The sequence below is a fragment of the Stigmatopora nigra genome, chromosome 2, assembly GCF_051989575.1.
Source record: "Stigmatopora nigra isolate UIUO_SnigA chromosome 2, RoL_Snig_1.1, whole genome shotgun sequence".
NCBI classification, from domain to species: domain Eukaryota; kingdom Metazoa; phylum Chordata; class Actinopteri; order Syngnathiformes; family Syngnathidae; genus Stigmatopora; species Stigmatopora nigra.
The window spans coordinates 344,394-370,914 of NC_135509.1; the positions used below are offsets into that span (position 1 = coordinate 344,394).

At 51.1% G+C, this 26,521-nt stretch overlaps 8 protein-coding genes and 1 non-coding gene across 15 annotated transcripts; 5 read left to right on the forward strand and 4 right to left on the reverse strand.

Moving 5' to 3' along the window:
• Position 1: 1 nt before the first annotated feature.
• On the reverse strand, positions 2-1,171 carry adat2 (adenosine deaminase tRNA specific 2). Its single transcript, XM_077710387.1, has 6 exons — positions 977-1,171; positions 712-816; positions 499-649; positions 324-430; positions 168-240; positions 2-86 (listed from the first exon to the last, which is right to left on the reverse strand). Exons 1-6 carry the CDS (start codon positions 1,055-1,057, stop codon positions 58-60), a joined length of 546 nt encoding a protein of 181 aa, XP_077566513.1. The 5' UTR covers positions 1,058-1,171; the 3' UTR covers positions 2-57.
• An 873-nt stretch (positions 1,172-2,044) lies between these two features.
• Positions 2,045-4,811, forward strand: pex3 (peroxisomal biogenesis factor 3). Its single transcript, XM_077710375.1, has 12 exons — positions 2,045-2,437; positions 2,747-2,878; positions 2,943-3,024; positions 3,127-3,170; positions 3,244-3,365; positions 3,482-3,548; positions 3,653-3,707; positions 3,771-3,909; positions 3,980-4,050; positions 4,133-4,243; positions 4,342-4,438; positions 4,498-4,811. The coding sequence occupies exons 1-12, from the start codon at positions 2,308-2,310 to the stop codon at positions 4,561-4,563; spliced, it is 1,116 nt and encodes a 371-aa protein (XP_077566501.1). The 5' UTR covers positions 2,045-2,307; the 3' UTR covers positions 4,564-4,811.
• Positions 4,812-5,214: 403 nt separating this feature from the next.
• Positions 5,215-7,781, forward strand: atf3 (activating transcription factor 3). 3 transcript variants are annotated; one of them, XM_077710383.1, is made up of 3 exons: positions 5,215-5,391; positions 6,494-6,724; positions 6,816-7,781. In XM_077710383.1, the coding sequence occupies exons 1-3, from the start codon at positions 5,266-5,268 to the stop codon at positions 7,104-7,106; spliced, it is 648 nt and encodes a 215-aa protein (XP_077566509.1). In that variant the 5' UTR covers positions 5,215-5,265; the 3' UTR covers positions 7,107-7,781. The 3 variants fall into 3 exon arrangements, with proteins under 3 accessions (XP_077566509.1, XP_077566511.1, XP_077566510.1); XM_077710385.1 differs by having other exon boundaries at positions 5,290-5,420; XM_077710384.1 differs by lacking the exon at positions 5,215-5,391 and adding an exon at positions 5,498-6,027.
• nsl1 (NSL1 component of MIS12 kinetochore complex) lies at positions 7,728-9,646 on the reverse strand. 2 transcript variants are annotated; one of them, XM_077710382.1, is made up of 6 exons: positions 9,091-9,646; positions 8,653-8,725; positions 8,339-8,506; positions 8,213-8,267; positions 8,058-8,125; positions 7,728-7,983 (listed from the first exon to the last, which is right to left on the reverse strand). In XM_077710382.1, the coding sequence occupies exons 1-6, from the start codon at positions 9,262-9,264 to the stop codon at positions 7,928-7,930; spliced, it is 594 nt and encodes a 197-aa protein (XP_077566508.1). In that variant the 5' UTR covers positions 9,265-9,646; the 3' UTR covers positions 7,728-7,927. The 2 variants fall into 2 exon arrangements, with proteins under 2 accessions (XP_077566508.1, XP_077566507.1); XM_077710381.1 differs by having other exon boundaries at positions 8,367-8,506; positions 9,091-9,632.
• Positions 9,647-10,767: 1,121 nt separating this feature from the next.
• flvcr1 (FLVCR choline and heme transporter 1) lies at positions 10,768-15,037 on the forward strand. Its single transcript, XM_077710366.1, has 9 exons — positions 10,768-11,675; positions 11,935-12,079; positions 12,566-12,706; positions 12,776-12,843; positions 13,258-13,361; positions 13,464-13,574; positions 13,665-13,770; positions 13,853-14,032; positions 14,134-15,037. Exons 1-9 carry the CDS (start codon positions 10,956-10,958, stop codon positions 14,215-14,217), a joined length of 1,659 nt encoding a protein of 552 aa, XP_077566492.1. The 5' UTR covers positions 10,768-10,955; the 3' UTR covers positions 14,218-15,037.
• A 44-nt stretch (positions 15,038-15,081) lies between these two features.
• Positions 15,082-17,367, forward strand: LOC144183914 (uncharacterized). The gene is made up of 7 exons (XM_077710370.1): positions 15,082-15,268; positions 15,753-16,043; positions 16,110-16,565; positions 16,632-16,645; positions 16,716-16,784; positions 16,850-16,942; positions 17,078-17,367. Exons 1-7 carry the CDS (start codon positions 15,091-15,093, stop codon positions 17,147-17,149), a joined length of 1,173 nt encoding a protein of 390 aa, XP_077566496.1. The 5' UTR covers positions 15,082-15,090; the 3' UTR covers positions 17,150-17,367.
• LOC144183888 (cytochrome P450 2K1-like) lies at positions 17,208-20,307 on the reverse strand. 2 transcript variants are annotated; one of them, XM_077710367.1, is made up of 9 exons: positions 19,975-20,307; positions 19,300-19,462; positions 19,057-19,206; positions 18,823-18,983; positions 18,568-18,750; positions 18,346-18,484; positions 18,048-18,232; positions 17,845-17,986; positions 17,208-17,772 (listed from the first exon to the last, which is right to left on the reverse strand). In XM_077710367.1, the coding sequence occupies exons 1-9, from the start codon at positions 20,200-20,202 to the stop codon at positions 17,579-17,581; spliced, it is 1,545 nt and encodes a 514-aa protein (XP_077566493.1). In that variant the 5' UTR covers positions 20,203-20,307; the 3' UTR covers positions 17,208-17,578. The 2 variants fall into 2 exon arrangements, with proteins under 2 accessions (XP_077566493.1, XP_077566494.1); XM_077710368.1 differs by lacking the exon at positions 19,975-20,307 and adding an exon at positions 19,571-19,937.
• vash2 (vasohibin 2) lies at positions 19,856-26,352 on the forward strand. Of its 3 annotated transcripts, none has more exons than XM_077710371.1 (10): positions 19,856-20,357; positions 20,855-21,113; positions 22,120-22,551; positions 23,162-23,250; positions 23,336-23,392; positions 23,569-23,643; positions 24,827-25,064; positions 25,148-25,291; positions 25,423-25,547; positions 25,991-26,352. In XM_077710371.1, exons 3-10 carry the CDS (start codon positions 22,180-22,182, stop codon positions 26,055-26,057), a joined length of 1,167 nt encoding a protein of 388 aa, XP_077566497.1. In that variant the 5' UTR covers positions 19,856-20,357; positions 20,855-21,113; positions 22,120-22,179; the 3' UTR covers positions 26,058-26,352. The 3 variants fall into 3 exon arrangements, with proteins under 3 accessions (XP_077566497.1, XP_077566498.1, XP_077566499.1); XM_077710372.1 differs by having other exon boundaries at positions 20,943-21,113; XM_077710373.1 differs by lacking the exons at positions 19,856-20,357; positions 20,855-21,113 and adding an exon at positions 21,391-21,745.
• On the reverse strand, positions 23,893-23,965 carry trnat-ugu (transfer RNA threonine (anticodon UGU)). The gene has a single exon. It is a non-coding gene; the product is annotated as a tRNA-Thr (tRNA).
• Positions 26,353-26,521: the final 169 nt, after the last annotated feature.

Below are 26,521 nucleotides of genomic sequence, written 5' to 3' on the forward strand. Positions count from 1 at the left end.
CTTGTTTCCGGATTGTCTTTATTTGACATTTTTGAAAATGGTAACAAAAAATGTGCATCATTCCTTCCTGGTTTTGGGCTTTGGAGCTGAAAAAAAGGAGAATTGAAATGGATTTAAGGATCTCGCCAGTTCTACTATAAGATGATACTAATGTTGAAGTGGCCGACCGTTGGGGTTCTCCTGCTTGTAGAACCTCTTCAGCATGTCCACAGCCTCTTCCGATCTGTGCCCCGAGATGCACTGCACACATTTCAGAGAGAATAAAAAAAGTACTCCAAAAAGTACATATGCAAAAGCTGTACGTATTCACAAATGGCCGCCACCTGAAAGGAGGTTCCGGTCCGAGGCAGGCGCGCCGAACCCACGTCCAGGACGGAGCCGCAGCCTCCGAAGCGCTCGTTCCCGCAGCCGTACGCCACCGTGCAAATGTCTGCCGCACGGTCAAGGTGCAACGAGAAAAAAAATTCCATCTCATCCCATCCCGTCCCCGAAGGATACTCATGAGGCGCAGCGCGGCGGCGCACATGACGCACGGCTCCACCGTCACGTACAAGACGGTCCGCCGGCACACGGTGCCGGCATCCCGGTTGCCGTGGCGACACCAATCCAGGAGCTGCTCCAGGGCCACCATCTCGGCATGCCTCGTAGCCTCCCGCGCAAACAAACGTTAAGTCGATCCAAGCACAATAAAAGGAAAATTGCCGGTCCTACATTTTTGGTCTCGTTGACTTGGTTCCTTCCCTTCCCGACCACTTGGTCTTGGTGGACCAGCAAACATCCCACTGGAACTTCTCCGTTCTCCAGGGCCTCTTTTGCCTGAGCACAAAGGTCACAATAAGTTGAATAATATTAGTTACAACATGTGGAGGATATTACAAGATAGAAGTATTCAAGAGAAAAACGACCATGTTTGAGTGTTTGGCTGCCATTGTGTATAACAATAACTCGGAATTCATGCATTAAACTCGTAAATTACCATGTCAAAAGCGATGTCCATCCATTTGGCGACTTCCACGTCAGTCGGACAAAACTCAAATGTAGGGCATTCATCCTCCATAGCGTCCCTACAACGAATTTGCTGTGGGGTGTAATTTTGATTTAAAAAGCGTCTTGCATTTCCATGCGCACCCTAAAGGATTCATGTCCGGAAATAGCGGAAGCAGTACGGACAGGGGACAATAATAGAAGACGGACTAATTTCCTGTTCGACCAAGATTGAATTAATTAATTCATATTCAAATTAAATAGCCCCCCTTCCATGATTAAAAAATACTTTTTAAATAATAAAACATTTATTTTAAACTTTTTTCGTCGTGGAGCTGGTTTAACTATGCCATATCCAACATGGCCGACACGTAAACTTCCGCCCCCAGCTCGGTGTTTGACAGTTAGCATTAGTATGCTGCTCAACGTGTTTTAGCTTAACTAGCGGAAGCAGTACGGACAGAGGACAATAATAGAAGACGGACTAATTTCCTGTTCGACCAAGATTGAATTAATTAATTCATATTCAAATTAAATAGCCCCCCTTCCATGATTAAAAAATACTTTTCAAATAATAAAACATTTATTTTAAACTTCTTTCGTCGTGGAGCTGGTTTAACTATGCCATATCCAACATGGCCGACACGTAAACTTCCGCCCCCAGCTCGGTGTTTGACAGTTAGCATTAGTATGCTGCTCAACGTGTTTTAGCTTAACTAGCGGAAGTAGTACGGACAGGGGACAATAATAGAAGACGGACTAATTTCCTGTTCGACCAAGATTGAATTAATTAATTCATATTCAAATTAAATAGCCCCCCTTCCATGATTAAAAAATACTTTTTAAATAATAAAACATTTATTTTAAACTTCTTTCGTCGTGGAGCTGGTTTACCTATGCCATATCCAACATGTCCGACACGTAAACTTCCGCCCCCAGCTCGGTGTTTGACAGTTAGCATTAGTATGCTGCTCAACGTGTTTTAGCTTAACTAGCGGAAGTAGTACGGACAAGGGACAATAATAGAAGACGGAATAATTTCCTGTTCGACCAAGATTGAATTAATTAATTCATATTCAAATTAAATAGCCCCCCTTCCATAATTAAAAAAATACTTTTTAAATAATAAAACATTTATTTTAAACTTGATTCGTCGTGGAGCTTGTTTAACTATGCCATATCCAACATGGCCGACACGTAAACTTCCGCCCCCAGCTCGGTGTTTGACAGTTAGCATTAGTATGCTGCTCAACGTGTTTTAGCTAAAGATTAGAAACTCGCGTGCTCGCCATGTTATTCGAACAAGAGCGCGTTCGGCGGTGAATGAAGCAACTTTTTTGCTGGACTTTAGCAGCTTGGGACGTTCCTTCGCCCACGAGAATGTTTTCGTCTCTTTGGAATTTTGTCAAACGCCACAAGCGGAAATTTATCTTCACCGGAGCCGCAGTTGGGGGTACGGTGACTGTCAGTCTGTATGCTAATGCTAATATAAGATCACTTAAGAGTACATTTGGCTCATTCTTTAAAGTTCCCATAACAAGTAGCTTTGGTGTTCTTGTGTTTCGAAGAAAGTCCGGTAGTTTTGGTTGGAAAGAGATTTGTTTTCAATCAGAATGTTGGTCATTTCTTTTGAATGGCCCAATGTACGAAAGTTCGCTATCATAGTTCATATGATGCAATGAGTTTTTGTTTTGTTTTCCTATTCGAACTAGGCCCTGATTTGTCACGGTCCGTCGGCATATTTTGTTCCCCTTTTCCTCAGGTGTGTACCTCCTGGGCAAATATGCCAGCTCCAAGATCAGGCAGCTCCAGGAGAAGGAGGCCAACCACTACATTGCACAGGCCAGGCGCCAGTTCCACTTTGAGAGCAACCAGAGGACGTGCAACTTGACCGGTAAGGAAGTCGGTCGGCCCTGGTCCCCGCCGGCCTCTCATAGATGTCTTTTTTGGCCCTCCAGTCGTGTCCATGTTGCCTCCGTTGAGGGAAGCCATCGTCAAGCAGCTCAACTCGGAAAACCTCACCGGCATCCTCAAGGCCAGGCCGGTGTTGCTTCCAAGCGCCGCCATTTGATGTTGAGTTTCGGTTCAAGGCGAGCCTCGCCAATAACCTTCTTTTTTTCCCCTCTCTCTTCACTTGAACAGGCCGGCCAATAAAGTGGAGATCTGGGAGGATCTGAAGATCATCAGTAAGTCCCGTTTGGAGCGGCCGCCGTGCCTGGGTCCGCCTTCACCCATTGTTGACGTCCGTCTGTGGAGCAGGTTTCACGCGCAGCCTGGTGGCCGTGTACAGCACTTGCATGTTGGTGGTCCTGCTGAGGATCCAGCTCAACATCATCGGAGGCTACCTGTACCTGGACAACTCTGTGGGAAAAGCACCCGAGGTCAGGCAAAAGTGCTTTTTCTTCTCCCCAAAATGGACTCTGGGTATCATTATTCTTTGGACGAATGGCCACAAAATCACTTGGAAGTGATTCAAAATGTGCGCATGTGTTGCCAGGCTCCAAAGGCCCCCGCGGAGGTCCAGCAGCAGTACTTGTCCAGCATCCAACATCTCCTTGGCGACGGTAAGATGGCCGGGTGGGCGTGGCCCAGGTCCAATTTTCCATCGATTGAGTTTCAAATATTCCCAAAAGTCACCAAATAACCCCCCCCCCCCAAATTTCTTCAGGGTTGACGCAGTTAATCAGCGTAGTGAAGAAGTCCGTGCACGACTCTCTGGACGGGTAAGAAGAAATGGGCAGTCCAACGCTGGCCTGGCGGCCATATTGCTTATCTTTTCTTCTCAGTGTGCATCTGAAGGAGAGTTTGAGCCTGTCGGAGCTGGAGCGCCACGTGAGCGGGATTCGAGCCCAGGTGGAGGCGTGCCCCCAACGACCGCTGTCCTCCTACATGATGGCGCCGGACGACGACGCCCTGTCCGATCAGGTGGGCGCCGTGGCGTCCGTCGTCGTCCTCTGGCGGCGGTCCGGAACGTAACGCGCACTTCACCCCGCAGGCCTGCGGTCTGACTGAAAAGGACGTCCTGACCATCCGCCTGCTGGACGAGACCCGGGACGTGATGGACAGGTAGCGTTTGGCCCCGCCCCTCTCGCCGTCCGTCCGCCCGCCGACCGGCAAAGGGGTGATCTATGCCCCCCCCCGTGTTCAGTCCGGACTTTGGCGCCGTGTTAAGCGCTTGCCTGCAGCGGGGATTCACTCGTCTCCTGGACAACCTGGCACGCTTCTTCCACACGCCGCTGGTAGACCGCGATCCCAACCGGTCGGTACCCGCCGACATTTAAACTCGGGTTCCTTTTTGAGTCCACTCTGGATGTTTTCTGCCATTTGTTGATTTCTTTTATCCATGCGTTTGGCCAGACTTCCCAGCGTGTCTCTCCCACTGGCCAAGATCATCCCCGTGGTCAACGGCCAGATCCACACCATCTGCAGCGAGACGCCGGGACACCTGGTGCAGGTAAGCCGTCCGTCCGTCCGTTGGAGGGGACGCGTGTCATGGTGACCGGCGCTCGTCAGGAACTTCTGATGAACGACCACGTGAAAGAGTTTGCCGCCAACGTCTACGATAGCTTCAGCGCGTAAGACGGACTCCGTCTGGGAAGGAAGGAAGGAAAGAAGCGCTCTGGTCTCGTCAACCGTGGGGTTTGACCGCCAGGAGGCGCACGAAAAGACTCCAAGAAGCTGACTCAGGATGATATCACAGCTTCTTTTGTTTTTGTTTTTTTAATGAAAACTGATTTAATTCCGACACAAAAGTGTCACTGTAGAGTTTTATAGAACATGTAACTGCTAATACAAACCATGTATGGAACATTAAATGTACAAATTGAGTCTGTTTGAATCCTGATTGCTGTTTCCTATTGCCCCAAAATGGACATTGACGGGAGAATATGCAGTTGAGTTCTCATTGTTGGAAGACAAACACTTGACGTATTGGGTGCTGCTGATGCGTTCACGGACGAGAGGAAATTGAAGCGTCCCGGCTCAAATCTAATCACCAAATGACAATGGGTGAATTGGCTGATAAGTGGATCGATATTGGCAGCTCAGGTGTCCGCTGGGCCCAAGTACCGAGTCTCGGTGAGTCAGGAAGACGAGCGAGTAACAGTGACATCATCCCGCCCGTCCTGAATTATTGAGCGGTCGTCAGCCGCCACTTGATTGGCCAACACCAGCCGAGCTGAGGTCAGCTCGCTAAGCCAGTGGGGGTGACGTCACCTCACCTGAGCTGCTGCTCACGTGACATGACGCCATCCCCCCGTTTGATTTCCCGGATTCCCCTCGATGAGGAGGAGGAGGAGGAGGAAGAAGGAAGAAGAGTTTGTGTGGCAGCGGCGCTTCCCGGAAACCGTGTCGTCACTCTCAGTGTGTCGTCACCCGCAATCAGGCCTCCCTGAAAGCAACAGCCGAGTGAGTAATACACGGCGACTTCATCAGCGGTAAATAATTCAACACAACCTTGTCACCTGTTACCTACAAAGCAGATATTATTTCCTGCTAAATAACGACACTTATGACGAGCCCACCAAAATAATCGGTGATTCATCGACGACCAAAATAATAGTTTGTGAGACTCAGCTGCTAAATGAAGACAAGGCATCAGTGTGTATTATTAGCGTACACACACATACGCGTACACATTTGAGCTTCTCTCTAATAATAGGCACCCCCCAAAGCTTCAATGGGTCCGACCAAACTAAATGTGGTTTTACGCGAGCCCCTTCGCTTTCGTTTTCTCTTGGATTGCATCATGACGCCGCCACGGCCACTCGCGTCACGAGTGCCCCGCCCTCTCGTGGAGTGCGCGAGCCAATATAACGTGACGCAAGACGAGGCGAAAAGCCCCAAATCGGACGCGCCAAGGAAGGAACGAGACGGCACGGGACGGCACGGGACGGCACTGGACGGCCGGAGACGGACAATTTTGTGGACTCTCAAGAGCAGTGTGACCACTCTTCTCCTGTCCAAAGTTGACGCTCGGATCATTTTCGACTTCCTCCGCTTGACTTTTTCTTTTCCAGGAAATAAAGTGTAGAAACAAGCTCGGTAAGTTCATAAAACTTCAGCTTTTGACGGTTGGTCTTGAAACGAAAGTTCTTTTTCCACCCCTACGAGTTATGAGTTAGTCGACACGCGTCAAATAATCCTCGTTTTGTCATTTTGGACGACTTGGCTTCCACGTCCGAAATGGGATGACTTTAAACATCAGACTTCACCAAAAAGGTGCAATAACGAGTTGGTATCTCGAATGAAGACAATTGAAATGTTGTTCGCAAAAGTTTTCATTCTTAGTCATTCATTTGATTAAACACACCTTATATAAAAAATAAAGTGGAACACATTTTGGGGCATTTTGGACGCGGAGTGGCGTCAATGGCTGCCGACGAAGCATTCGTGACTTTTTTTTCCCACGGTGTGAACAGGTTGACCTTTTTAATAAGCCAATTTTAATCTTCCTTGAACAGAAAGAAAAAAAAAACCCTTTTTAAGAAGCCCTTCTTCTTTTCCACAGTGTCACGTGATAGCCATGCTGCACAACTGGCCACGTGACATGTTCAACTCGGCCCTGACGCCAGCGCCGGGCTCGCCCAACGGCGACCGCTCCCGCCCCGAGCCGACGGGCAAAAGCGCACAGGTGTCGCCGGCCGAGTCCGACCGCCGGAAGCGAAGGCGCGAGAACAACAAGGCGGCGGCCGCCAAATGCCGCAAGAAGAAGAAGGACAGGACAGACTACCTGATGCAGGTGAGCTTCCACGCGTCAAAGTGAAAAACCTACGCCCCCCCCCACGAGACCCTTCCTTCAATTCCTTCCTCTCCGATCTCGGCCATCTCAGGAATCGGAGAAGCTGGAGAGCGTCAACGTGGATCTAAAGGCCCAGATCAAAGTCCTGAACCAGCAGAAGCAACAGCTGTCCCACATGCTGAATCAACACCGGCCCACCTGCATCGTCCGGGCCCAAAACGGACGCACGCCCGACGACGATAGCGACCCGCTGGCGCGCCACTTCCTCCGGGGCGCTTTCTCCGAGGAGCGGCACGCCGACACGGCGGAGCCCTGCTCGCCGGGACTGGCCCTGGACCTGGCTCTGGACCTGGACGGCCTGCGTTGGTCGCTTTCCACGTGAGCCCGGCCGGAATGGAGCGCCCTCCGCCGTCACAAGCTGTCCGACGCGACGGGGCGCCTCCTCCGGCTTTGACTGTTCCCCACGAGTATTGGGAAAAACTCTTGCCCCGCTTCGGTCGTCGAGCAACAAGCTAGCTTCACGCCTTATCACGTCAGAAGAGAAAAAGATCCTGGATCAGGGGTGGGCAAACTATTCCATCCATGCTGAAGCCTGTCTGTGTTCCAAATTCATTTTTCTGGTGCAACCTGCTCGCTTGCCGCTAGAGGGTGCAAAGTTACAATGAACATAGATCATCTCCTAACCCCCTTTTATAGTATTTCTGCTGATCTTTGACAAAAACTTCGCCAAAACCAGTGATGTGCTGACATCTCATCAAAAATAATCCATATGTTGGCCGGCCGATAAATGGGTGGGCTTTTATTCCCCCAAATTGCACTTTATCAATCCATTTCTGCTGCGTTCCCATTGGCTTACGAGTTTCACTGTAGCTCCTCTCCTGTGCCATTTCCAGACGCGTGTCCGTTTGGCGTCCAATCGTCCCCACGCCGCCAACCCAAACGAGTTTACCTCCAGTCGATGTCCCAAAGGGGTGACAGATGGTGGCCAGGAATGAGTGGATGGTCATATCTTCTCTTATTTATTTTTTACATTTTTCAAATAAAACAAAAAAAATCAGTTCAAGTCAAATTGTTTGAAATTATTCCCTCGCCGTGCTTTCTTTCCTGGCGTAGGCCGCACGGGCGCTGTCACTCTGGAGCTCCGGCCACCTCGGCGGGGGCGGAGCTTCTTCCCCATCCAAGTCCAGATCCGTGCGACCGGGCCTAAAGTCGGCGGCCAGTCGTAAGCCTCGGGCTTGATTCCGCAGCGTTTCCAGCGACTGGAAAAGACGGACGGAGATCACGGTCGGTGGGATTTTCCATCAAGGCTTTGGGGGCGGGCGGGCGGTCCTACCTCTGTGATTTGCGCTCTTTCTTCCGCCGTCCCGGACGCGCGCTCTGTCAAATCCTTCATGGCGTTCTCTATGACAAAAAAAAAAAAAGAAGTCATGGGCCACCATCTTCGACTTCCAATGCATTTGGAGCAGGAGATCATTGTTTTCCATTTACCTATCTGCAAATCTACGGGCGGCGGATTTGGCCCGACTCCTGTTTCGAAAAAGTCCTGGAAATAAAACACCATTTCAGCTCTTTTACAGCTTTGTTTTGGGGATACACCTTGCAAAAACACACAACTCTTCCAATATGGGCATGTTGCTTGAACCTGAAGTTCCCGCCAGGCTCTGAGGGCCCGCACGGCCGAGCTGAGGATCCGCGGAGGGCCGGCGCGGCGCTTGCGGGCCAGCTCCACGATGGCATCGTCCATCTCCTTCTCCAGGTCCAGGAACTGGTCTTCCTCCTCACCTGAGAGAGACAAACTAATGTCGAGTGCTTGTCTGCCGGTGAGGGCGCTAGTAGTCCAATCCCTTCCCAGCGGGAGGGCGGGCCAATGAATGGCGCTTGTTTTCTTTTTATGGACGTTTTCAAAAGCCAATTCCGGCGCGGCTCACCGTCGTCCTCCGGGGCGTCGTCCCACGTCCGGCCGCTCACCGACACGTTGGATGTGACGGCGGCCTCAAAGTCCTGCAAAGCAACGCAAAGTCGGCTCAGAAATGAATGAGTTGATTTGAGGGTGCTCCCTGTGTATTGTGCGATTGTTAGCAAAAGAAAAACAACGAGGGCTCCGCCCCCTTGTTGTTTACACGGCCTTGAGCATCCAGGTGCATTCTCTCGACTAATCAACATCCGGGGACTCCAAGCTAGCAGTCGATTTGAATTTTGGCGCCGTCTGAAGCAACGTTTACTTGAACTCCGCCGACTCTTACAAGGTAATTAAACGTGCCTTTTACTCGCCGGCGAGTTTCTATTAACACTTGGAATGTGTAAATAGCCATGTGTTGTCTTGAAATGCGATTCGGGGAGCCCCTTAGCCGCTTCCGACAACTCACCGCCAGCGCCTGCTCAAGTAAATGTCGCTTGGTTTTCTCCTCAATTCCCGTTTGACCGTCCAGCGCTTGCTTTATAAGCGCTTTATACTGTTCCATCTGTTCAATAACGTGTTTCTTCGACGTTAAACGCACTCGGAAGTCTTCATTGTTTTCAGTTCCGTCTCTCGTCTCCATTTTTTACCGCCGCTGTTTGTTTTTGCTCGTAGCTAACATGGAAAGGAAATAGAAGGAGTCGACGACACCCCTGCTGGCGGCCATCTTGAGGCGGTGTACCGGGAACGCTCTGTAGGAAGAGAGGTAAGCGACACATTTATTCTCGTGTCTGTGACATCTTTTTGGATGCTGTATTCGCTTGCTGCGCTGAGCATCACGGGAGATTTGATTCTTGTTTTCCTTTTTGTAAATACAATGCAGTCATAAACAATAAACCACATAGTAATTATTCATGAACAAATGTCCAAAAGACAAGCGCTTATTCCAAAGCACATTCTGGGAAGTTAGCTAAACTGTTTGAAACATACATATTTACACACACCAACAAAAAATGCAGTGCAATTATCCCATTTTTTAAATGATTTTCTTAAATTTGACCGGTGGTTGCAAAATGGAAAATAAGAGGATCAAAATGGCCGCCGGGGGCCTCTACCTAGGTATGTTTATTTTGCATTGAGGCCGTCTTTGATTTTAAGCCAAGGAAGCGCGCGCCGTGCTGCGTAAAAATGCAGCCAAACATATTTGTTTACTCTGCCTTTATGGCATCAAGAAAAAAAATGTCCTCAATAAACGCCTCATGAAATGTGAACATTTCAGAATTTTCCTTTTGACACGTGATTTCAATGCTTATTGATATGGTAGATCAGTGTCTCCATTTCCCTTTTAACTCAAGGTATTAAAAATGTGCGACAATCATTTGTGGCGGTCATATGAATTAGCACAGAGTAATCAGATTACACTTGTGGAAATTTAGCCAGCCAGAGTTAGTGGGCCTGGCAGATACGGATCTACGGCAGGAATGTGGCTTAGTCCCATGTTGTTGGAAAAGCGAATCAGCGCGACGGGTCGGCGTCGTGCGAGAGGCCACAAAAATCAACGGGGAGCTTTCCGGTCAGAGGTCATCGCCGAGTTAACTGTTTGCCGGCTTTGCGTGTCTTTTACATTAGTTTTTGTTACCAAAAATAATTAAACGCACAGGAAAAAAAACTTCTTTACTAGAATAGTGTATTTTAGTTGTATTGTTTATGTACTTATATCTTTTGAACCCCCGACCCGGACAGTTTTTTCAACCGGTGGGCGGAGTCAACTCTAAGATTTGGATTAGCGCTAATGTCGGGCGAGCCGTTGTCGTGAATGGAAGATCTCATTGTGCAACGTTATCTCAGCGGCTGTGTATTTTAGCACCATTGATGAGCTAAAAATGAACAATTGCTCTTCATCTGGCCAAGGTGCACGTGTAATAACCTAAGTATTTATATTTGAAAAAAACATCTTGAATTCAATTTTTTGGAAACAATCAAATTGACTCTGACTCTAATTTTGCCAATGAATGTCCATTCCGTTGGCACCTGCCCATTCAGCGTCGATTGCCATTCTCTGGCAGCCCTCCCTTAGACGTCTATCACCGTCAAGGCGCCGCCTGAACGGCTGCCGCCCTCCCATTGGCTGAGGCGGCGTGGGGCCATCCTCCACACGCCGACAAAGCATAAAGGCGGACTTGGGCTTTTCTGCACGCTCGAAGCATCGAAGAAGCGCTTCCGGTTTCGCTCTCTCGACAAACCCTTACCGTTGAGATACACCGAAAAAGAAGAAGAAAAGAAAAGAAAAGGCAAGGGAAGGGTAGGGGAGGGAAGGGGGGGAATTCGCGAGCGATGGTCGCGGGCGAGCTGGTGCAAGAGCATCCGCGCGCGGACGTCTGCTCACCGCTCGAGTCCGAGCCGGAGCCCGGCCCCGGTCCCGGGCACATCACCCCGGAGCTGGAGCTCCAGACCAAGTTGGAAATGGAGCCGGCGACCGAGAAAAAAAAGGAGGAGCACGACGACGAGGACGGCGGCGAGGGCGAAGTATTCCAAGAAGACTCGGCGATGCTGAAGGGTGAAGAGGAGGAGGCGCAGGAGGAGGCGCAGGAGGACGAGGGGGCGAAACCCCCCGAGACTAAGCTGTACTGGCAGCGCTTCTCGGTGCTGACCGTGTTCAGCTTGTACTCGCTGGTCAACGCCTTCCAGTGGATCCAGTACGGCATCTTGGCCAACGTGTTCACGCGCTTCTACCGCGTGAGCAACGCCAAGGTGGACTGGCTGTCCATCGTCTACATGCTGGCCTACGTGCCGCTCATCTTCCCGGCCACCTGGCTGCTGGACCGCCGCGGCTTGCGGCTCACGGCGCTGCTGGGCGCCGGCCTCAACTGCGCCGGCGCCTGGCTCAAGTGCGCCAGCGTGGGGCCGGACCTCTACGCCATCACCATGCTGGCACAGATCGTCTGCTCCGTGGCGCAGATCTTCATCCTGGGCTTGCCCTCGCGCGTCGCCTCCGTCTGGTTCGGACCCAACGAGGTGTCCACTGCCTGTGCCGCCGCCGTCCTCGGCAACCAGGTGAGACCAGAGCGATCGAACGAGCGAACGAACAAATGAATCAATGAACGAACAAATGAATCAACAAATGAATCAACGAACGAACGAACGAACGAAGGCACGCTGGTACAAAAAATGCGAGAACAAACCAAGGCATGCTCAGGCAAAAATGCAAACGTGGAGAGCTTGCACGTGTCGGAAAACATAAAAATGGCCAAAGTTCAACAAAATGGATCCATTGAGAATGGAGTGATAACTTTGTGCATCATGTGTTCCACAGCTGGGCGTGGCCATCGGCTTCCTGTTGCCCCCCGTCCTGGTACCCAACACGCCCGACGACGTGGCGCTGACGGCCCAGAACATCAGCGTCATGTTCTACGGCACCGCTGCTGTATCCACCGTCCTCTTTGTCCTCACCGCCATAGGTAGGTCTCCTATTTTTAACTGCGTGGCGTTGGATCACTTCCAATTGATTTGAGGTCATTTCTGGGTGACTGTTTGGGTCACTTGCTTTCCATTTAAGGGCATTTCCGATTCCCTTCGTGTCCGTTGGTCACCTTTTGTTGACGTTGTGACATTTCACGATGTCACGACTGGTTATATTCTGTAAAAAGGGCAAGTTTTGGAGCAGCGTGCATGAGCAAAGTTCTATGCTGTCACAGGTGTACCCATAATAAAAGACGGGAAGAACCGGAAGAGCAGCTTCTCATTCAATATTAATGTATTGTATGAACGGGGTGGAAACACAAGGCATTCAGCCTAGCTTGTTAGCTAGCTAGCTTGCCTGCCAGCCAGCCAGCCAGCCAGTCAATGAGCTAAAACATGGAATCCATTTGGACCGGTACCAATTGTTCAGCTCCTTACTATATTAATAGAATGTATTTTTAGTGAGATGTTTTTGTGCTGGGCAGTGATAAAGGACCGCCCGCCGCTGCCGCCCAGTCGGGCCCAGGCCGTCCTTCCCGTGGGCCCCCCCGAGGACTATTCGTACCGGACCTCGGTGCTCAACTTGATGAAGAACAAAGCCTTTGGACTGCTGCTCCTCAGTTACGGTCAGTTATGCCCCCCCCCCCCTATTTACCCCATTGTATTATTATTATTTATTTTTTTTTTTTGCCCAGGCATAACCACGGGCGCTTACTACTCCGTGTCCACCATCCTCAACCAGATGATCATGGCGTGCTATGAGGTAACGGGTCATCCTGACATGGAGCGCCCCAGGGGGCGGGCCTATGCATATCTGCCAATATTTCCGCTCCCACAAACCCCTTTTTTTGGCAAAGTCGTTGACTGCCATCGACCGTATTAGACGTCATATGCATTTGGGCGGGAAAGGATTGCAGAGAACGGTGATGTTAAGCCACCCGGCTCCGATCCACTTTGACTGGCCGTTCCGCGGCTCGGAAATTCCGGCCGCTATCGCGACGCCCCTTTCTACTCCCGGATGCTTCGAGAACGTAACGCGCATGCACCCCTTGCTATTACGGCCAGGATGGGGATTTTCAAATGTCTTCGGCGAGCTACTAAATGAGCGCGATAACTCGGGGCGGCGGATAAAGCATGGCAGATTGGAGGCTGTAAATGTCCCTTTGACCTTGTTCAGAATGAAGAGTTGAACGCGGGGAGGATCGGCCTGACTTTGGTGGTGGCCGGCATGGCGGGCTCCATCCTCTGCGGCCTGTGGTTGGACCACACCAAGACCTTCAGGTGAGTGTGGAGCCAACTCTGGGCATTTTGACACATTGAAAAGAGAATCCATTGACAGGGCTTGTAAATGGGAAGAAATAACCAAGCATTTTCCCTTTCCAGATTGACCACGCTTTTGGTGAACATCTTGACTTTTCTCAGCATGTTGCTGTTCACCTTCACGTTGGACCTCAACAATATCTACGTGGTCTTCTTCACGGGGGGCCTGCTCGGGTAGGCCCTTCATTTATTCCATTATTGTCATTTAAGAAATAATGAGCCACCCAAGCGTGCATGCGTGCACCCACCTGAAATTCAAACCAGCTTCTTCATGACGGGCTACCTCCCCGTGGGCTTTGAGTACGGAGTGGAGATCACCTACCCGGAGTCGGAGGGAACCTCGTCCGGACTCCTCAACTCTTCGGCGCAGGTTTTCTTTTCCTTTAGCGGCCCAGCTCACCTCGGCCATGTGACTGACAAAATGGCGGCGCCTGGCGTTTGTCTGTCGGCAGCTATTTGGGGTGATTTTCACCCTGATTCAAGGCAAGCTGACCACGGACTACGAGAAGCCCTTGGCGGGAAACCTCTTCCTGTGCGCCTGGATCTCGCTGGGGGTGCTGCTCACCTTCTTCATCAAGTCCGACCTCAAACGCCACAACGTCAACCAGGGCAAAGCCGCCAGCCGTCGGCCGGTAAGCTCGCCGCTTTTGGCTTTTCGTCCTAGACCTTCCTTCAAATGGAAGGGAGCGTGCATCTCCACCCTAACGCCCGCCCGCCTTTTTGCGTGTGCTAGCTCTGCGCGGAGCGGGCGGCCGAGGAAAAGGAAAAGGTCAAGCCGGAGCCTCCGCTGAGCTTCGCCAGGGAAACGTCGCTGTAGGCCAGGAATGCTCTTTGTGCCGTGATGGACGCTCCTCGCTCTTCCCGACGCCACTTGAACCCCAGCCAAGCAGTAAAAGCGCTCCAAGGTGAGGAGGGACGGAGACAGTTTAGGGAGGGAGGGAGGGAGGTAGGTAGGTAGGTAGGGAGAGGAAAGCCACTCCCATGTGTTAACTGGCGGGTGGGACGACCGTAGACGTCCAATCTATTTGGGCCGGGAGTCACGGCTATCAAACCTCCTCGTTCAAGCGGATCCGACGTCTATTTTAAGGGCACATTTAGAAAAAACCTCAACAGTGCCCTCGTGTGGACACTGAGAAGATGACTGGTCATTTACATATGCAGTTTCTTTTTTAGTGGGATTTGTGCCCAATTCCAAACATTTTGTCGTCTTCTTGTCGAGTAGTTTTCTTTTTGCACATTGAGGAGGCCCTTTTGAGAGGTCACAATTAAATTAACAATGGGGGGGAAAATGAGCAAAATGCATATTTAACAAATATACCTCATGAAATGGGAGGATAAGAGCTGATGCTTTGGGAGACATTTAGAAATACAATGGATGATTAATATATTGAACTTTGCTTTTTAGGTATCTTAATTCAAGCTCATTTCTAACTTAAGCAAAAAAGGAATAGATAATGTGATCTATTGTCTGTTGATGCACTGACTCGGTCGGTGAGCACAATCTTACTTTTGTCTGTCAAATGTTCATTTTGTTTCTTGGCCGTCCGTCAAACTGCTGTCAAACTTCCTATTGATAGAGATGGAGAAGTTTTTCATTTTATTTTGATGCCTTGTCAATAAACTGACTCTTTGCATCATGCTTCTTTTTTTTCCCCTCATCTGCTTTTTCCCCACTTCCTCTTTGGACACAATGCTGCCGAGCGCAATAAGACAAAGCTACGTTATTGCTTGTGAAAGGAAAGGAAGGAGGGAGGGAATTGAAGGCAGACGGGGCTCTATTGATTTGAGACTTTTGCAGGAAACGCTCGCACGAAAGCAAAAGTTCAGCGCGGTCAAGATGATCCTTCTTTTTCTGCTCTTTTTGAAAGGTGAGCTACATTTTCTTGTTCCTCTTTGCCGTTTTGATTTATGGTTGACGTCCAATTCCTTTTGATTGCTAAGAACTCTTGTCGCCAATTTACTCCAATTTCCAACAGAGAAAAAATAAATCACATTTCCATACGGCACAATTATCAAGACACTAGAGTCGTTTAGTAGTGCTGGTCATTCTTTTTTTGATCAAAAACAAATCCTTAAATTCCCCCCCAAATTCAAGGAAGTGACTCAAAAAAATTGAAACGAAAGAGAATCAGCAGGAAGTGACTGGAACAGAAAGGGTTGTTGTTGTTGTTGTTGTTGTTGTTGTTGTTGTTGTTTCAGCAGGAAGTGACTGGAACAGAAAGGGTTGTTGTTGTTGTTTTTTTTTTGGCCCCTCCCACTCGGAATGGATTGGACATCGGGGCTCATCGATTGGGAACGTTGGCTCAAAGCGTGGTCCCTTCAAAACAATACACGGCTTCTGGTGTCCGGCAGCGGCGGGCGGACAGGAGGTCACCGTGTACGTGGTGGCGGGCCACGAGGCCGTCCTGCCCTGCCGAAAGAGCTCCTGCTCCCTTCCCGAATGGATCTACGCGCCGGCCTACGGCGAACCGGTGAAGGAGGCCAAAAACGGGCAAATCGTCAGCGGCTCGGCCAGGAGTCATCGGCTGGCCCTGGGGGACGACTGTTCGCTGGTCATCCGACAAACGCGGGCGGACGACGCCGGACACTTCAAGTGTGACCTGGCCAATCGGGCCGAAAGAGTTTTCTTGACCGTAATGACGCGTGAGTCCCTTCCCAACTTCCTACACGTCTCTCTGTACGGTTGTGGTCACTTGTAGGACGTTCTAGGCTGTCCAGCGTGGCTCATTTTCTGGCAATCTCCAGTGACGTGGTCGCCGTGGGAAGGCCATCCCGGCCCATCCGGCGGAGGGGAGCTCAAGTGTTCCGTGTCGTGCTGGCCCCTCCCCCAGTGTCGCTGCGGCGATTTCCGCTGGAGGGACGGCCGAGGCCGGGAACTCCCGACGGAACGCTCGCGGCCGGGCTACTGCCGCTCCACCGTCCCGATACTTCCCGGGGACTCGGCCTGGAACTACACGTGCCAGTACGTGAGGGATGACCAGGTGAAGATCCAAGCCTGGCACGCGCTCGGCTCCCCGTCGGTCAACCCGAAGGGTCCGGGGGCGGGATCGCCGGCGCCGCCCCGACGCGACGTGCTCATCGGCGTCGGGGCGACCGCGGCCGTGGCCGCCCTCCTCGCCGTCCTGGTGGCGGTCCTGCTCAAGTCCAGGAGGAACGGCCAGCCAGGTAGGCGAGGCCGTGGCTTTTCCTTTTGGAGGATTTGAGCGAGCGCTGCTGCTTTTTCCTCCTCAGACGTCTCCAAGCACGTAAGACTTTGACGGCGCTTCCCGCCCGCCGGGGCCCAAATGGCCCGCGGCTCATTTCCCGCCGTTTCAGGAGGAAGGCGACGCGGCCTACGCCAGCGTCACTTACGAGCGCAAGACGGAAAGTGCGGGTGGGCCCAAGGTGAGAACAATGATTTGCTCATGCGGAGTCCTAATGTCCAAATCTAACGTTTGTCGTGGGTAAAGGACGAGTCGCCCGAGGCGACCGTGACCTACGCCACCGTCAGTGTCAAGAAGAAGACGACAGCCGAGAAGGAGGAGCAGCACCCCCGAAAACAGGTTTCCTTTTTATTTCTTCCAAATAGCGCCACATTTCAACGCATATTGATTTTGAGCGCTCAAGTGGACGTACTTAAATGACCTCATTATTTTAGGGAGGGAGACGCTAAAATATGCCATTTTGTTGTGACACAGGTCCCGAAACAGGAAGCGGAGGCCGCCGTGACGTACGCGGCCGTCAGGGGGGTGCCGGTGTCGTCACGCTAAGCATCGGCCGGCAAGAGAAAAAAATGAAAAAGACGTGACCGGGTGGAGAAGAAAAGTTCAAAGGAAAACAAGTATTTATTTGACATGTTTGACAAAAGACAATACAATCTTTGAACTTGTCGCCATTTGCTTGATGGACTTTTGACAGACAACATACAGATTGCGCAATTCCATCCGCCAAACTAAGCCACGTCATTCTTTTTTAGCCAATGCTATTAAAAAAAGGGAAGGAAAAAAAAACGGTCCAATGTTGGCACTAGACCACGGCGGATATTGCAGATCCCTTCCTGTTGATTTGTGGCCAGTACAGATCACTTAAGGTGACTCTGTCAATCATTGCCGTGGCCGCTTGGTTTTGATTAAAGGGCCAGCGGGACGCCTCATTTCAAAGCCATTGGAAAGGAATCCAAAAAAACAACAACACCGATGTCAGCCGCTCATCCTGCAAATGGCGCGAAGGCGGTGGGGGACGGGACTGAGCGTGAAGCCCGCCCGGGGCGTCAGGTCCAGCTCCTCCTCCGACACCCCCGCCGGAGGTCGGAAGCAAAAGCGCTGCAGCAGCGTCACAAAGAAGATGAACAGCTCCATGCGGGTCAGGCTCTCGCCCAGACACGCCCTGCGACCTGCCGAGGGCGCCACGTTTTAGTCAGCCAGACTCCGCCCCCCGTCCCGCCCCCCCTTCGAGCCACACCTACCGGCGGAAAATGGCATGAAGGCGTCTGGCTTGACAAACTTTCCGTCCCCGTCCAGGAAATGCTGAGGGTGGAAGGAGGCGGGCTTCTCCCATTGGCTCCGGTCCCGATGGACGGAGGTCAGCAGCGGGTACACCGTGGTCCACTGGCGGGTCAACGAGTAGGTAGGCGAGGCCTTTTGCTTCCCTATTTGAGCGGAGAGTCACCTTGCGGATGAAGAATCCCCGGAAGGTGACGTCCCGACTGGTCCGGTGAGGCAGCGACATGGGGATGATGTCGGCCAGCCTCTGCGTCTCGTGGATGACGGCGTCCACGTAGGGCAGGTTCTTGCGGTCCTCCGTCCGGACCTGCCGATCTCCGATCACGCTAGTCAGCTCCTCCTGGACCTTCTCTGAGACCGTACGTCACTTTCCGGTGGGCCCGCGTCAAAAGCGGCCTTTTTTCGCTCCCGACCCACCGAAGAACCACCCACCCACCCACCCACCGTCCACCCACCCACCGGACCTTGTATGTGGGGATACTTGGCCATGAAGAGGAGCGCCCAGCGCAGCGTGGTGGACGTGGTTTCCGTGCCGGCCGCAAACAGGTTGGAGACGGTCATCAGCAGGTTGGCCTCGTTGAAGTGACCCACGTTGCCCGACTCCTGCCCAAAAAACAAAACAAAGACAAAAAGTCCAAGATGAGGGGGCCGGCGAGACGGATGGGGAAAGGCCAACGGGACGGGACCTCCAATTGTTTTTGCCGGATGAGGAAGGCGTCCACCAATCCTCGGCTACTCTGCGGATCCAGCGTCTCCTTTAGACTCCGGATCAGCTGGGTGGCCTGCTTCCTATTGGCCGCCCCCAGACGGGCCAGCTCCTCTCTGGCCGAGGAGATCCACTTGCCCAGCCGTGGGAACATGTTGTACAACTGGCCCGGAGGCGGGCTGCGTTTCAGCCAGCGGTCCGGTCCGGCCCCTGGTCCAGAAGGCGCCCTCCTCACCTGCACGGACGGACCGCTGACGATCTGTATGGCCCGGCTCATGCGGCGCACCATGGCCGTGAAGGCGGGATCGTCGTAGCGGAACCTGCTGCCGAACACCAGCGAGCAGATGATGTTGGACACGGCGTAGTTGACCGCCTGCTGGTTATCGAAGGCCTGGCCTAAAAAAAAGGGGCAGCCGTCAGTCAGCGGCGGGGCACCCACGTGGAAGCGACCCACGTGGAAGCGACCCACCTTGGAATTCCCCAAAGACTTCCAAGAGATGTCGCGACTCCTCCACGATCTTGTCCTCGCACGCCTTCTTGCCCATGCCAAAGTCTCGCAGGTTGCTGAGAGCAAAGCGCCGCATCTCCCTCCACGACTCGCCGTTGTTCCACACCACGCCTGAGCTCAGACGCAAAGCGGTCCAGGTCCTTCAAGTATGTGATGACATTGGCAATGTTTTATTATTATTATTATCATCGTTATTTGTTTTACCGTGCTCCAGCTTGGCCTCCTTAACGGTGTTTAAAGGTTCTCGCTCGCCAAATTCTTCGGCGTGCTGGACCAGGGCCTCCTTGACCGTCTGGTATCCGGCCAGGACCACCACCTTCTTGGGCCCCATGTAGAAGGTGAAGACCGGGCCGTACTTCTTGGACATCTTTTAAGTACGTATCCCGTCGACATGGGAAGAAAGTGGGGGGAAAAAACAAATGCCATGACCGGCCATCACGAGTTTCAACTTAATGATCGCCATAAAAGTTATTACCTAACTTGCAAATGGCAAAACCATGAAGATCGGTGTAATTATTGACCACACTATATACTGACATTTGCTGTATTTTGTTCCAAAATCAACAAGTAGTCAGGTAAATAATGCTGTTTGTTTACTTTTGTGGAAGAGTTTGTATCCCCGATTCCTTGGATTCATCGGAGCGTGCTCATGGCTAATTTTTAACCTCTTGGGTGTTGGAAGGACACCAAAAAAAGGGTGCAACAACCGCAGATTGCAGCTCGAATCGAAAAGTGCACGGAACAAACTTGCTGCGTTCAAAAATAAGCGCACTACTTCGTCGATAAACGATAAAGAGGAATACGGTGATCAGGAAGGAGGAAAGGGGGGCGGGGGACGCTCTTGTTGACATATCCGGGGTAGCATAGGCAAAAGCCCACCTCCAAGAGGGTCCGATGCGGTGCTCCCAAGTTGAGCTGCAGCAGATTCCCGAGCAGGGGCAGCGGCCTGGGGCCAGGGGGCTCCGTGCTGGGCCGCGGCTCCGACCGCCCGGAGGCCCAGTAGGCGGCCAACAGGAGCAGGAGGAGGACAACCAGGAGAGAAGAGCCCAGCCCCGCGGAGCCCAAGGTGCTCACAGGGTCCATGATCGCATCCGTGATCGCGTCCATGTTCGAACTGCCTTAAGATGGATAGAGTTTTGGAGACTGTGCAGGCTTGAGGCAAGGGGACGCGGATCCCTCCTGAGTCCAGATCTCCTCGGCAGGGACAACCCACAGCAGGGCGGGGCCCCGGATTCGCCCCGTGAAAACGGAGTCAAATTACAGTAAGCGACTACTTTGATCATTCGTTGAATTATACAAGAATAACGAGATTTAAAGTGCACTTGGAAGTGTTCACCAAAATTTCACTTGCAAAAAAAAGGCAAAACAAAATAATTCTGTAGGCTTAAAATCTATTTTACATGCATAAATATTCCAATGTATTTGATACTTTCTGAATTGCGTTTGTCTGTGGTGCAATCAACTTCATATCCAACAGAGGCCACTGTATTTCCCATTCCAGTGTCGCGGTCAAAAGACAGCTTTATGTAGCAAAACATATTTTTAGAAACCTTCCAGATTTCAGGAATTTCAACTGCTGCATAATTCCTCTCATCTTATTATTTTTATTTTCGAAACAAATAAGAAAAGACGATCACATCAAACTGTTGTGACTTGGTGCAACAGCATCATTCATATTCATTGGTGATAGAACACGCCTGACGGCCCAATCTATCCAATTGGAGAGAGGTGTCTTTTTCTGTCCCGCCCCTTATCGTAGACACGACCAATTGGAAGCCAGCCAGTCCCAACACAGACTCGACTTGGAGTCTGCAACAGTCGCATCGCCTCTCCTCCTCTCCTCTCAGCCGCTGGATGCGAAACATGGAAGCCAGCGGGACCCGCGACCATATGACGCCGGCCGTACGAACCGGATAGCCGGCGGGGGCAAGAGGGAAGGCCGCCGGAAAGACACCGGAGGCTCGCAAGAGCTCCTTTGCGACGTTTGGCGGGAAGCGAACAACGGGGGGAAAGAGGAGGTGAGTGGAAATCAGCAAGGTACTTATAAGGCAAAAAGAAAAAGAATTTCCAGCTCGGATTTTCAAAGTTGACACGGCACACTGGCTCAAAATGACCTTTCGTACAAAGGAGTGTCTTTTTAATGGCGAGCGGCTTAGTTTTAAAAATAGCTATTCTCCAAATTAGCATTACGGTTGATTTTGGCGAGTCCTTGGCAATTTGACAGCGGCGATACTTTTACTGTGACGCTGCCACTTTGGCGTTTCCGGTGAGATATTCGTCTGAGCGCGAGTTTGACAACGAGAGATGAAGTTACACAGGCTCTCAAACAAACGTTTTCTCCATTTTGAACTCATCTTTCCTTTCGAGCACCATTTTCAAGGATGCCATGTGTTTTTAGTGTCATCTTGTTTGAAGTTTAGCGATAGAAATGCTACGAATTTGGGCCCTTCTTACGAATGAAGCCAGGAGTAACTTTTTATCAGAGTTGCGAGAAGAGACGTCGATGTCTGCTTGACTTTTGACGTCATCGCTAGGCCGGCGTGTTGTGGCGTCGGAACGCTTGCCCCCCACCCGAGCCCACCCGAGTCTATTTTTAGACGTTGCCTGTCGTTCTTCTCGACCCGGGGCCTGGTCACCGGCTTCCAACTCGGTATGACTTCTTAACTTGTAAAAGTAGAACAGTGGATGTCTTTGAATTCAAAAGCCTGTTTACTACTCCGTTTATAACTTTGCTTTGTGGGAATTTGGATTCCAAACAAGTCGACCGAAAATATCCCACTTGTCCTTTTTGTTCATTTTTAAGGTGAAACGAATGAATAAGTCGGTAAATGTTAAACAGACACTTCATTTGACCAAAGTTTGTTATTGAGTAGTCGTAGTAGTATTATCATTGTATGCATGATTACACTCATTTCAGTTCATTGATACATTCAAAAAGAAAGGTAAATATGTTCTTTTATTTTGATAGGCTTATTAAAAAATTCAAAATAAAATCTTAACAATTTCGATTGTGGTCCCGTCTAGGTGGTTGGAGGCCATCCGGCATGCCGTGGAGCCGCAGGTAGCTAGGGCCTCTCCCCGGCCATGACCGGCCCCGACTCCGCCGTCCGGGCGTCCAAACTGAGCCGGAAAGGACGCTCCAAGAGCTCCAGCGCCCACTGCCTGCTGGGGCGAGTGGCGCGGGACGAGTCCGGCCGTGGCGGCGACGGCGACCGTGGCGGCGACGGCGACCGTGGCGGCGACGACGACGACGCCGGCAGGGGCAGCAGCAGCAGTCCCGAGCGCCCGGAAGAGGACGAGGAGCGCAAGGACGGCGGCCTGCTCTTCTCCGTCAACCGCGCCGGCTTCCCCATCCAAGTGGACACCTGGGAGAGGATGTGGGCCCACGTGGGCGCCGTGCACCCCGCCGGACAGGAGATGGTGGACGCCATCCGCAACGCCGCCAACCTCCCCAAGGTGAGTCGGCTATAGAAGACGACAATCTTTGTTTTTGTTTTTTTTTTCCCTGGTTGGGTCGGCTGAAATGGCAACGGATGAGTTGAAGCCAGTCTAATACTCTGTCTGTATGGAAGCCACGCACAGCAGGCGCATAGCGTCCTGGTAGCGCAAATGTGGCTCAGCCAGCGGTGGCCTGAATGACACAAAGCAAATAGCGCTAATCCCCGCCTCCATTACAATCTGGGCGCAGGATAATCTCCGCTGCCAACTGGACTTTTAATGGGGTCGCACACGACGCCTGTCCGCCCGCCCGCCCTCCCGCCCCGCTGTTTTCTTGGAGCTATTTGACCCTTTGGTGCCGGACATTTTTATCCAAATCCATGGGTCAAATATGGAACATTTTTTGGAGTGTACCACATGCTTATACTACTATTGCTGATGCCACCTAGCTACAAGTAGTATAATACCAAAAATTCTCTGAGCAAAAAAATCTTTAAAAAATCATTTTGTACACAGAATGCATTTGATTTTCATTTGTGTGTTTTTGAATGACTTTTAATCCTTTTAAGAGGATGCAAAAAATGTGTTCAATTAACCACAGCGCCCCCTCCCCCTCCTTTTTTGGCAGCATCACGTCCCCCCGCTGCCCACTTTCAAGCCCGCCATGTCCGTGCCGGACTGGCTGCTGGTGGTCCAGAATTTCATGAAAGCTCTGCAGTATCCTTTTTCGTTGTTGTTTTTGTTGTTGTGTCCGGGGCGAGGGACAAAGGGACGGAACGTCTCCTTAACCGCGGGCCGCCAGATACAACCACACGGGAATGCAGTTCTTTGAGATTAAGAAGAACCGACCTCTCTGCGGGTTGGTCCCGTTTCCTATCATTGTTTGAAGGCGTCACATCCGTTGGGAAACGCCAAAGTTAGCTGGCGTCATCGTTTTCCTGTTCATTGGGAGCCGTATGCGTTTTGTTTTCCCAATGCCAACCGGGCTGTCGTTTTAGGGCAAAATAAAAGTGGTCCCCGCTTGTTTTTTTCCAGGTTGATGGAGACGGCGCGCGAGATGGTGCGGGAGTCGCTGCCCATCAAATGTCTGGAAGCCGTCATCCTGGGAATGTATCCTTTCTCTCAGCGCTTGTTGCCGAGCAACAAGAGCTGGCTTGGGTCTTTATGCGTTTCCCAAAAAGTTGATATGGAATCCAAAAATATAAATCTTTAATTTGGGGGAATGCCAGCAAGTACACAAACCATACCGCTTCAAAAGATTTGGATCACTAGAGCTGTCCGTGAATTGAAGTAAACCAAATGATCTCGCAAGTTAATCATGTTTATTTTATAATTTTTTTTTTCTCGAAAAGTAGAGTCAGGCCCCAGCGAGAATTGAACTCGCGACCCCTGGTTTACAAGACCAGTGCTCTAACCACTGAGCTATGAGGCCACACATTCAGCGTGCTCAACAGAGGCCTTACGTTCACTACACCACGCAAAACAGTCCTACAAATCCTGTCTCGCGATACCTTCCTACGCGCGCGATAGTTGAGCACCGCCGCGTTTCAAAATGGTGCCCGCTCTGAACCGAATCACTCGACGTTAGCATTTGGCTAAGGTATTTTTTTTTCAAATACTGCATATATGCTTTGCTAACTTACTCCTCCAATTAGCGTGTTGACATTAACGGTGGTCGACAAACCAGATTTAATTTGAAACGAGCGTCATTGTTTTTTCGTCTTTGAGCACGCTGTAACTTTAGCATGTTAGCACGTCTAACTCAAACAAATCAAACATCTTTCGACTGTTGAGACGGCTCTAAATGAACTCTTTGGATACTATGGCCGCGTTTGAAGCCCGAATGATTTGGACTAGGAAGGAGCTGCTGGCAGCGGTATGTAGTATGTTTTTCTATTTTTCCGTATTTTCCTACTTGGCACCACAACACACTCGGTAAACACTACACGTAGACTGACTGGGCTGGAAAAGAAACACGTCGTCTAAATCTAGGTTTAAAGTCCGATGAAAAAAGATATATTTACTGTTTATTATTGTGAAATGTGCTTCAATTTTTTTAATCAAAAAAAGTGGATAAATGAAAGAATATTTTCTATTGAACTGCATTGGCCGCTGTTGATATTGTTACAATATTCTTTTGGTTCATTTCACTGAACAGAACGTCTCCTAGTTTGAAAAATTGTCCATCACTTGGGACCTCCCCCAAAAATGTAAACAGCGAGCGAGCTGAGCGCCGGCGCCTTACGTCTCACGCACTTGTTGGCTAACTTTAACTCCACCCGACCACCGACAGCTACCTGACCAACGGACTGACGTCGCTGGAGCGCTTCCCCATCAGCTTCAAGACGCAGTTCTCGGGCCACTGCTTCCACCACGTGGTCCTGGGCGTCTACTGGAAGGGGCGCTACGGCTCGCTGGGCATGAGCCGGCGCGCCGACCTGATGGACAAGCCGCTGGGGCACCGCACGCTTGGCGAGCTGGTGGCCGACTTTGAGTGCTCCTACAAGCGATACCAGCACAGCCTCAAGAAGGTGCGTGGTTTTTTTTGGGCAATCTGGTCATTGGCACCCAGGCAGGCCTCGATCCTCTAACGTCCTCCCCCGTCCGCCTCCAGGTGAAGATCGGCCTGTACGTGCCCCACGACCCTCACGTGTGCCAGCCGGTGGAGTGGAAGTACCTGGTGCTGAACGCCGCCAAGATGGCCGCCCCCGAGGTCCGGCGGCAGCTGGAGAAGCACGGGCGCGACATGAGGATGAAGGTGGCGATTTTTCATTTTCATTGGTATTTGTTTTGGAATTGAATGAAAGGTTGTGGCTCGGCGTGAAGTCCCAAATGGTCGGGTCCATTTGAAAGCCATGTGCTTTGACCGTGGGGGATTTTATTTTGTAGATCTTGAAGTCGTCCAGCGCTCAGTCTCCCGTCAAGGCGCGATGCCGCGGAAAGTCGCTGTCGCCCAGCCGCCATCGAAGGCAGAGCAGCCCGCCGCCGCGACTGGCTCGGCGCCGAGACAAGTCGTGAGTCCCGACCGACATTTTGTGTGTGTGTGTCGGAAGCGACGAAAGCGGAGCCCGCGACAGCTGCCCGCTGGCGGCCCCGTTGGGCACCTGTCGCCTTTGGGCTGCGACAAGGTCACCTCTGGCCGGCTCTCTTTCCTTTCTTTAAGCGGGGCCGGCTTTTTTGCCTAAATACTAACAGGCACATATTTGGTAGATGCCGTTCCTTCCCTATTTGACCGTCTTTTCCCGATGGCAATTGACGGAATGTCTCCTTATTTAAGCTCACTGTGACCAGCGACAGCTTATAGTAGCCCTACTCTTATCCTATTCAGGCCTTTTCTGTCGTCCCCCCCCCCCCCCCCCCCCCCCATTTGACTCTTAGGTTAACGTTTAAAGTTTGTACTTGGTTTGTCAACAATTCAAACAACCGAAAGAGTTGAACGTGTTCTTCTCGATTGCAGGCCGGCGCCCACCGAGAGCAAATGCCAACTGAGCACGCCCACCGATGGCTACCAGATCCGAATCTGAGAGCAGACGGTGGGCTTCTGGACCGAGCCCAAGTCCTTTGGCGAGACCTTTTGTCGGCCACGGGAGAGTGTCTGACTGTGGGTGAGAAACGATTCAAAGTTGTCCATTGCGACAGCGACCACCTTTCATTTTGTTTGACGTGCACTTGATATAGTATTCCCCAAAAAAAGAAAAGGCCCAACTTTTGGACTGAAATGTCATCTCCTGATGTTGGAGAGTGCTGTGAAATTGGTTTTGTGGTGGTGACCACTGACTGTACTGTGTCGTTTTTTTAATTAAAAAAAGCCTTACTATACCATGTCATTTTTTTATCTATTTTAATTTTTTTTAAAGGGTTCCATCCCCAGTACAATAAATGACTAAGTATGATTTACAAACAACAAATACTACTGTCTTCTCTTGGAGGCTGGTGGCCCAGTCAAAAAGTCTTCAGTGGTGGATGAAAAGACCAAGGAAACAAAGGT

Coding starts and splice junctions, on each gene's coding strand:
- adat2 (XM_077710387.1), bottom strand. CDS start 1,057: ATGGAGGATGAATGCCCTACATTTGAGTTTTGTCCGACTGACGTGGAA. Junction 241..323: donor GGACCGGAACCTCCTTTCAG/GTGGCGGCCATT, acceptor AAATGTGTGCAG/TGCATCTCGGGGCACAGATC. Junction 87..167: donor CAAGCAGGAGAACCCCAACG/GTCGGCCACTTC, acceptor CCTTTTTTTCAG/CTCCAAAGCCCAAAACCAGG.
- pex3 (XM_077710375.1), top strand. CDS start 2,308: ATGAAGCAACTTTTTTGCTGGACTTTAGCAGCTTGGGACGTTCCTTCG. Junction 2,879..2,942: donor GAGGACGTGCAACTTGACCG/GTAAGGAAGTCG, acceptor TTGGCCCTCCAG/TCGTGTCCATGTTGCCTCCG. Junction 3,910..3,979: donor ACGACGCCCTGTCCGATCAG/GTGGGCGCCGTG, acceptor TTCACCCCGCAG/GCCTGCGGTCTGACTGAAAA.
- atf3 (XM_077710383.1), top strand. CDS start 5,266: ATGAGGAGGAGGAGGAGGAGGAAGAAGGAAGAAGAGTTTGTGTGGCAG. Junction 5,392..6,493: donor TCCCTGAAAGCAACAGCCGA/GTGAGTAATACA, acceptor TCTTTTCCACAG/TGTCACGTGATAGCCATGCT. Junction 6,725..6,815: donor GGACAGACTACCTGATGCAG/GTGAGCTTCCAC, acceptor CGGCCATCTCAG/GAATCGGAGAAGCTGGAGAG.
- nsl1 (XM_077710381.1), bottom strand. CDS start 9,264: ATGGAGACGAGAGACGGAACTGAAAACAATGAAGACTTCCGAGTGCGT. Junction 8,268..8,366: donor GAGCCTGGCGGGAACTTCAG/GTTCAAGCAACA, acceptor TTTTATTTCCAG/GACTTTTTCGAAACAGGAGT. Junction 8,126..8,212: donor GCCCGTAGATTTGCAGATAG/GTAAATGGAAAA, acceptor TTTTTGTCATAG/AGAACGCCATGAAGGATTTG.
- flvcr1 (XM_077710366.1), top strand. CDS start 10,956: ATGGTCGCGGGCGAGCTGGTGCAAGAGCATCCGCGCGCGGACGTCTGC. Junction 12,080..12,565: donor CTTTGTCCTCACCGCCATAG/GTAGGTCTCCTA, acceptor TGTGCTGGGCAG/TGATAAAGGACCGCCCGCCG. Junction 13,575..13,664: donor TTCACGGGGGGCCTGCTCGG/GTAGGCCCTTCA, acceptor AATTCAAACCAG/CTTCTTCATGACGGGCTACC.
- LOC144183914 (XM_077710370.1), top strand. CDS start 15,091: ATGCTGCCGAGCGCAATAAGACAAAGCTACGTTATTGCTTGTGAAAGG. Junction 16,785..16,849: donor AAAGTGCGGGTGGGCCCAAG/GTGAGAACAATG, acceptor TCGTGGGTAAAG/GACGAGTCGCCCGAGGCGAC. Junction 16,943..17,077: donor AGCAGCACCCCCGAAAACAG/GTTTCCTTTTTA, acceptor GTTGTGACACAG/GTCCCGAAACAGGAAGCGGA.
- LOC144183888 (XM_077710367.1), bottom strand. CDS start 20,202: ATGGACGCGATCACGGATGCGATCATGGACCCTGTGAGCACCTTGGGC. Junction 17,987..18,047: donor GGGGATTCTTCATCCGCAAG/GTGACTCTCCGC, acceptor TTGACCCGCCAG/TGGACCACGGTGTACCCGCT. Junction 17,773..17,844: donor CTTCATGCCATTTTCCGCCG/GTAGGTGTGGCT, acceptor CGCCCTCGGCAG/GTCGCAGGGCGTGTCTGGGC.
- vash2 (XM_077710371.1), top strand. CDS start 22,180: ATGACCGGCCCCGACTCCGCCGTCCGGGCGTCCAAACTGAGCCGGAAA. Junction 23,251..23,335: donor AATTTCATGAAAGCTCTGCA/GTATCCTTTTTC, acceptor GCGGGCCGCCAG/ATACAACCACACGGGAATGC. Junction 25,065..25,147: donor ACCAGCACAGCCTCAAGAAG/GTGCGTGGTTTT, acceptor GTCCGCCTCCAG/GTGAAGATCGGCCTGTACGT.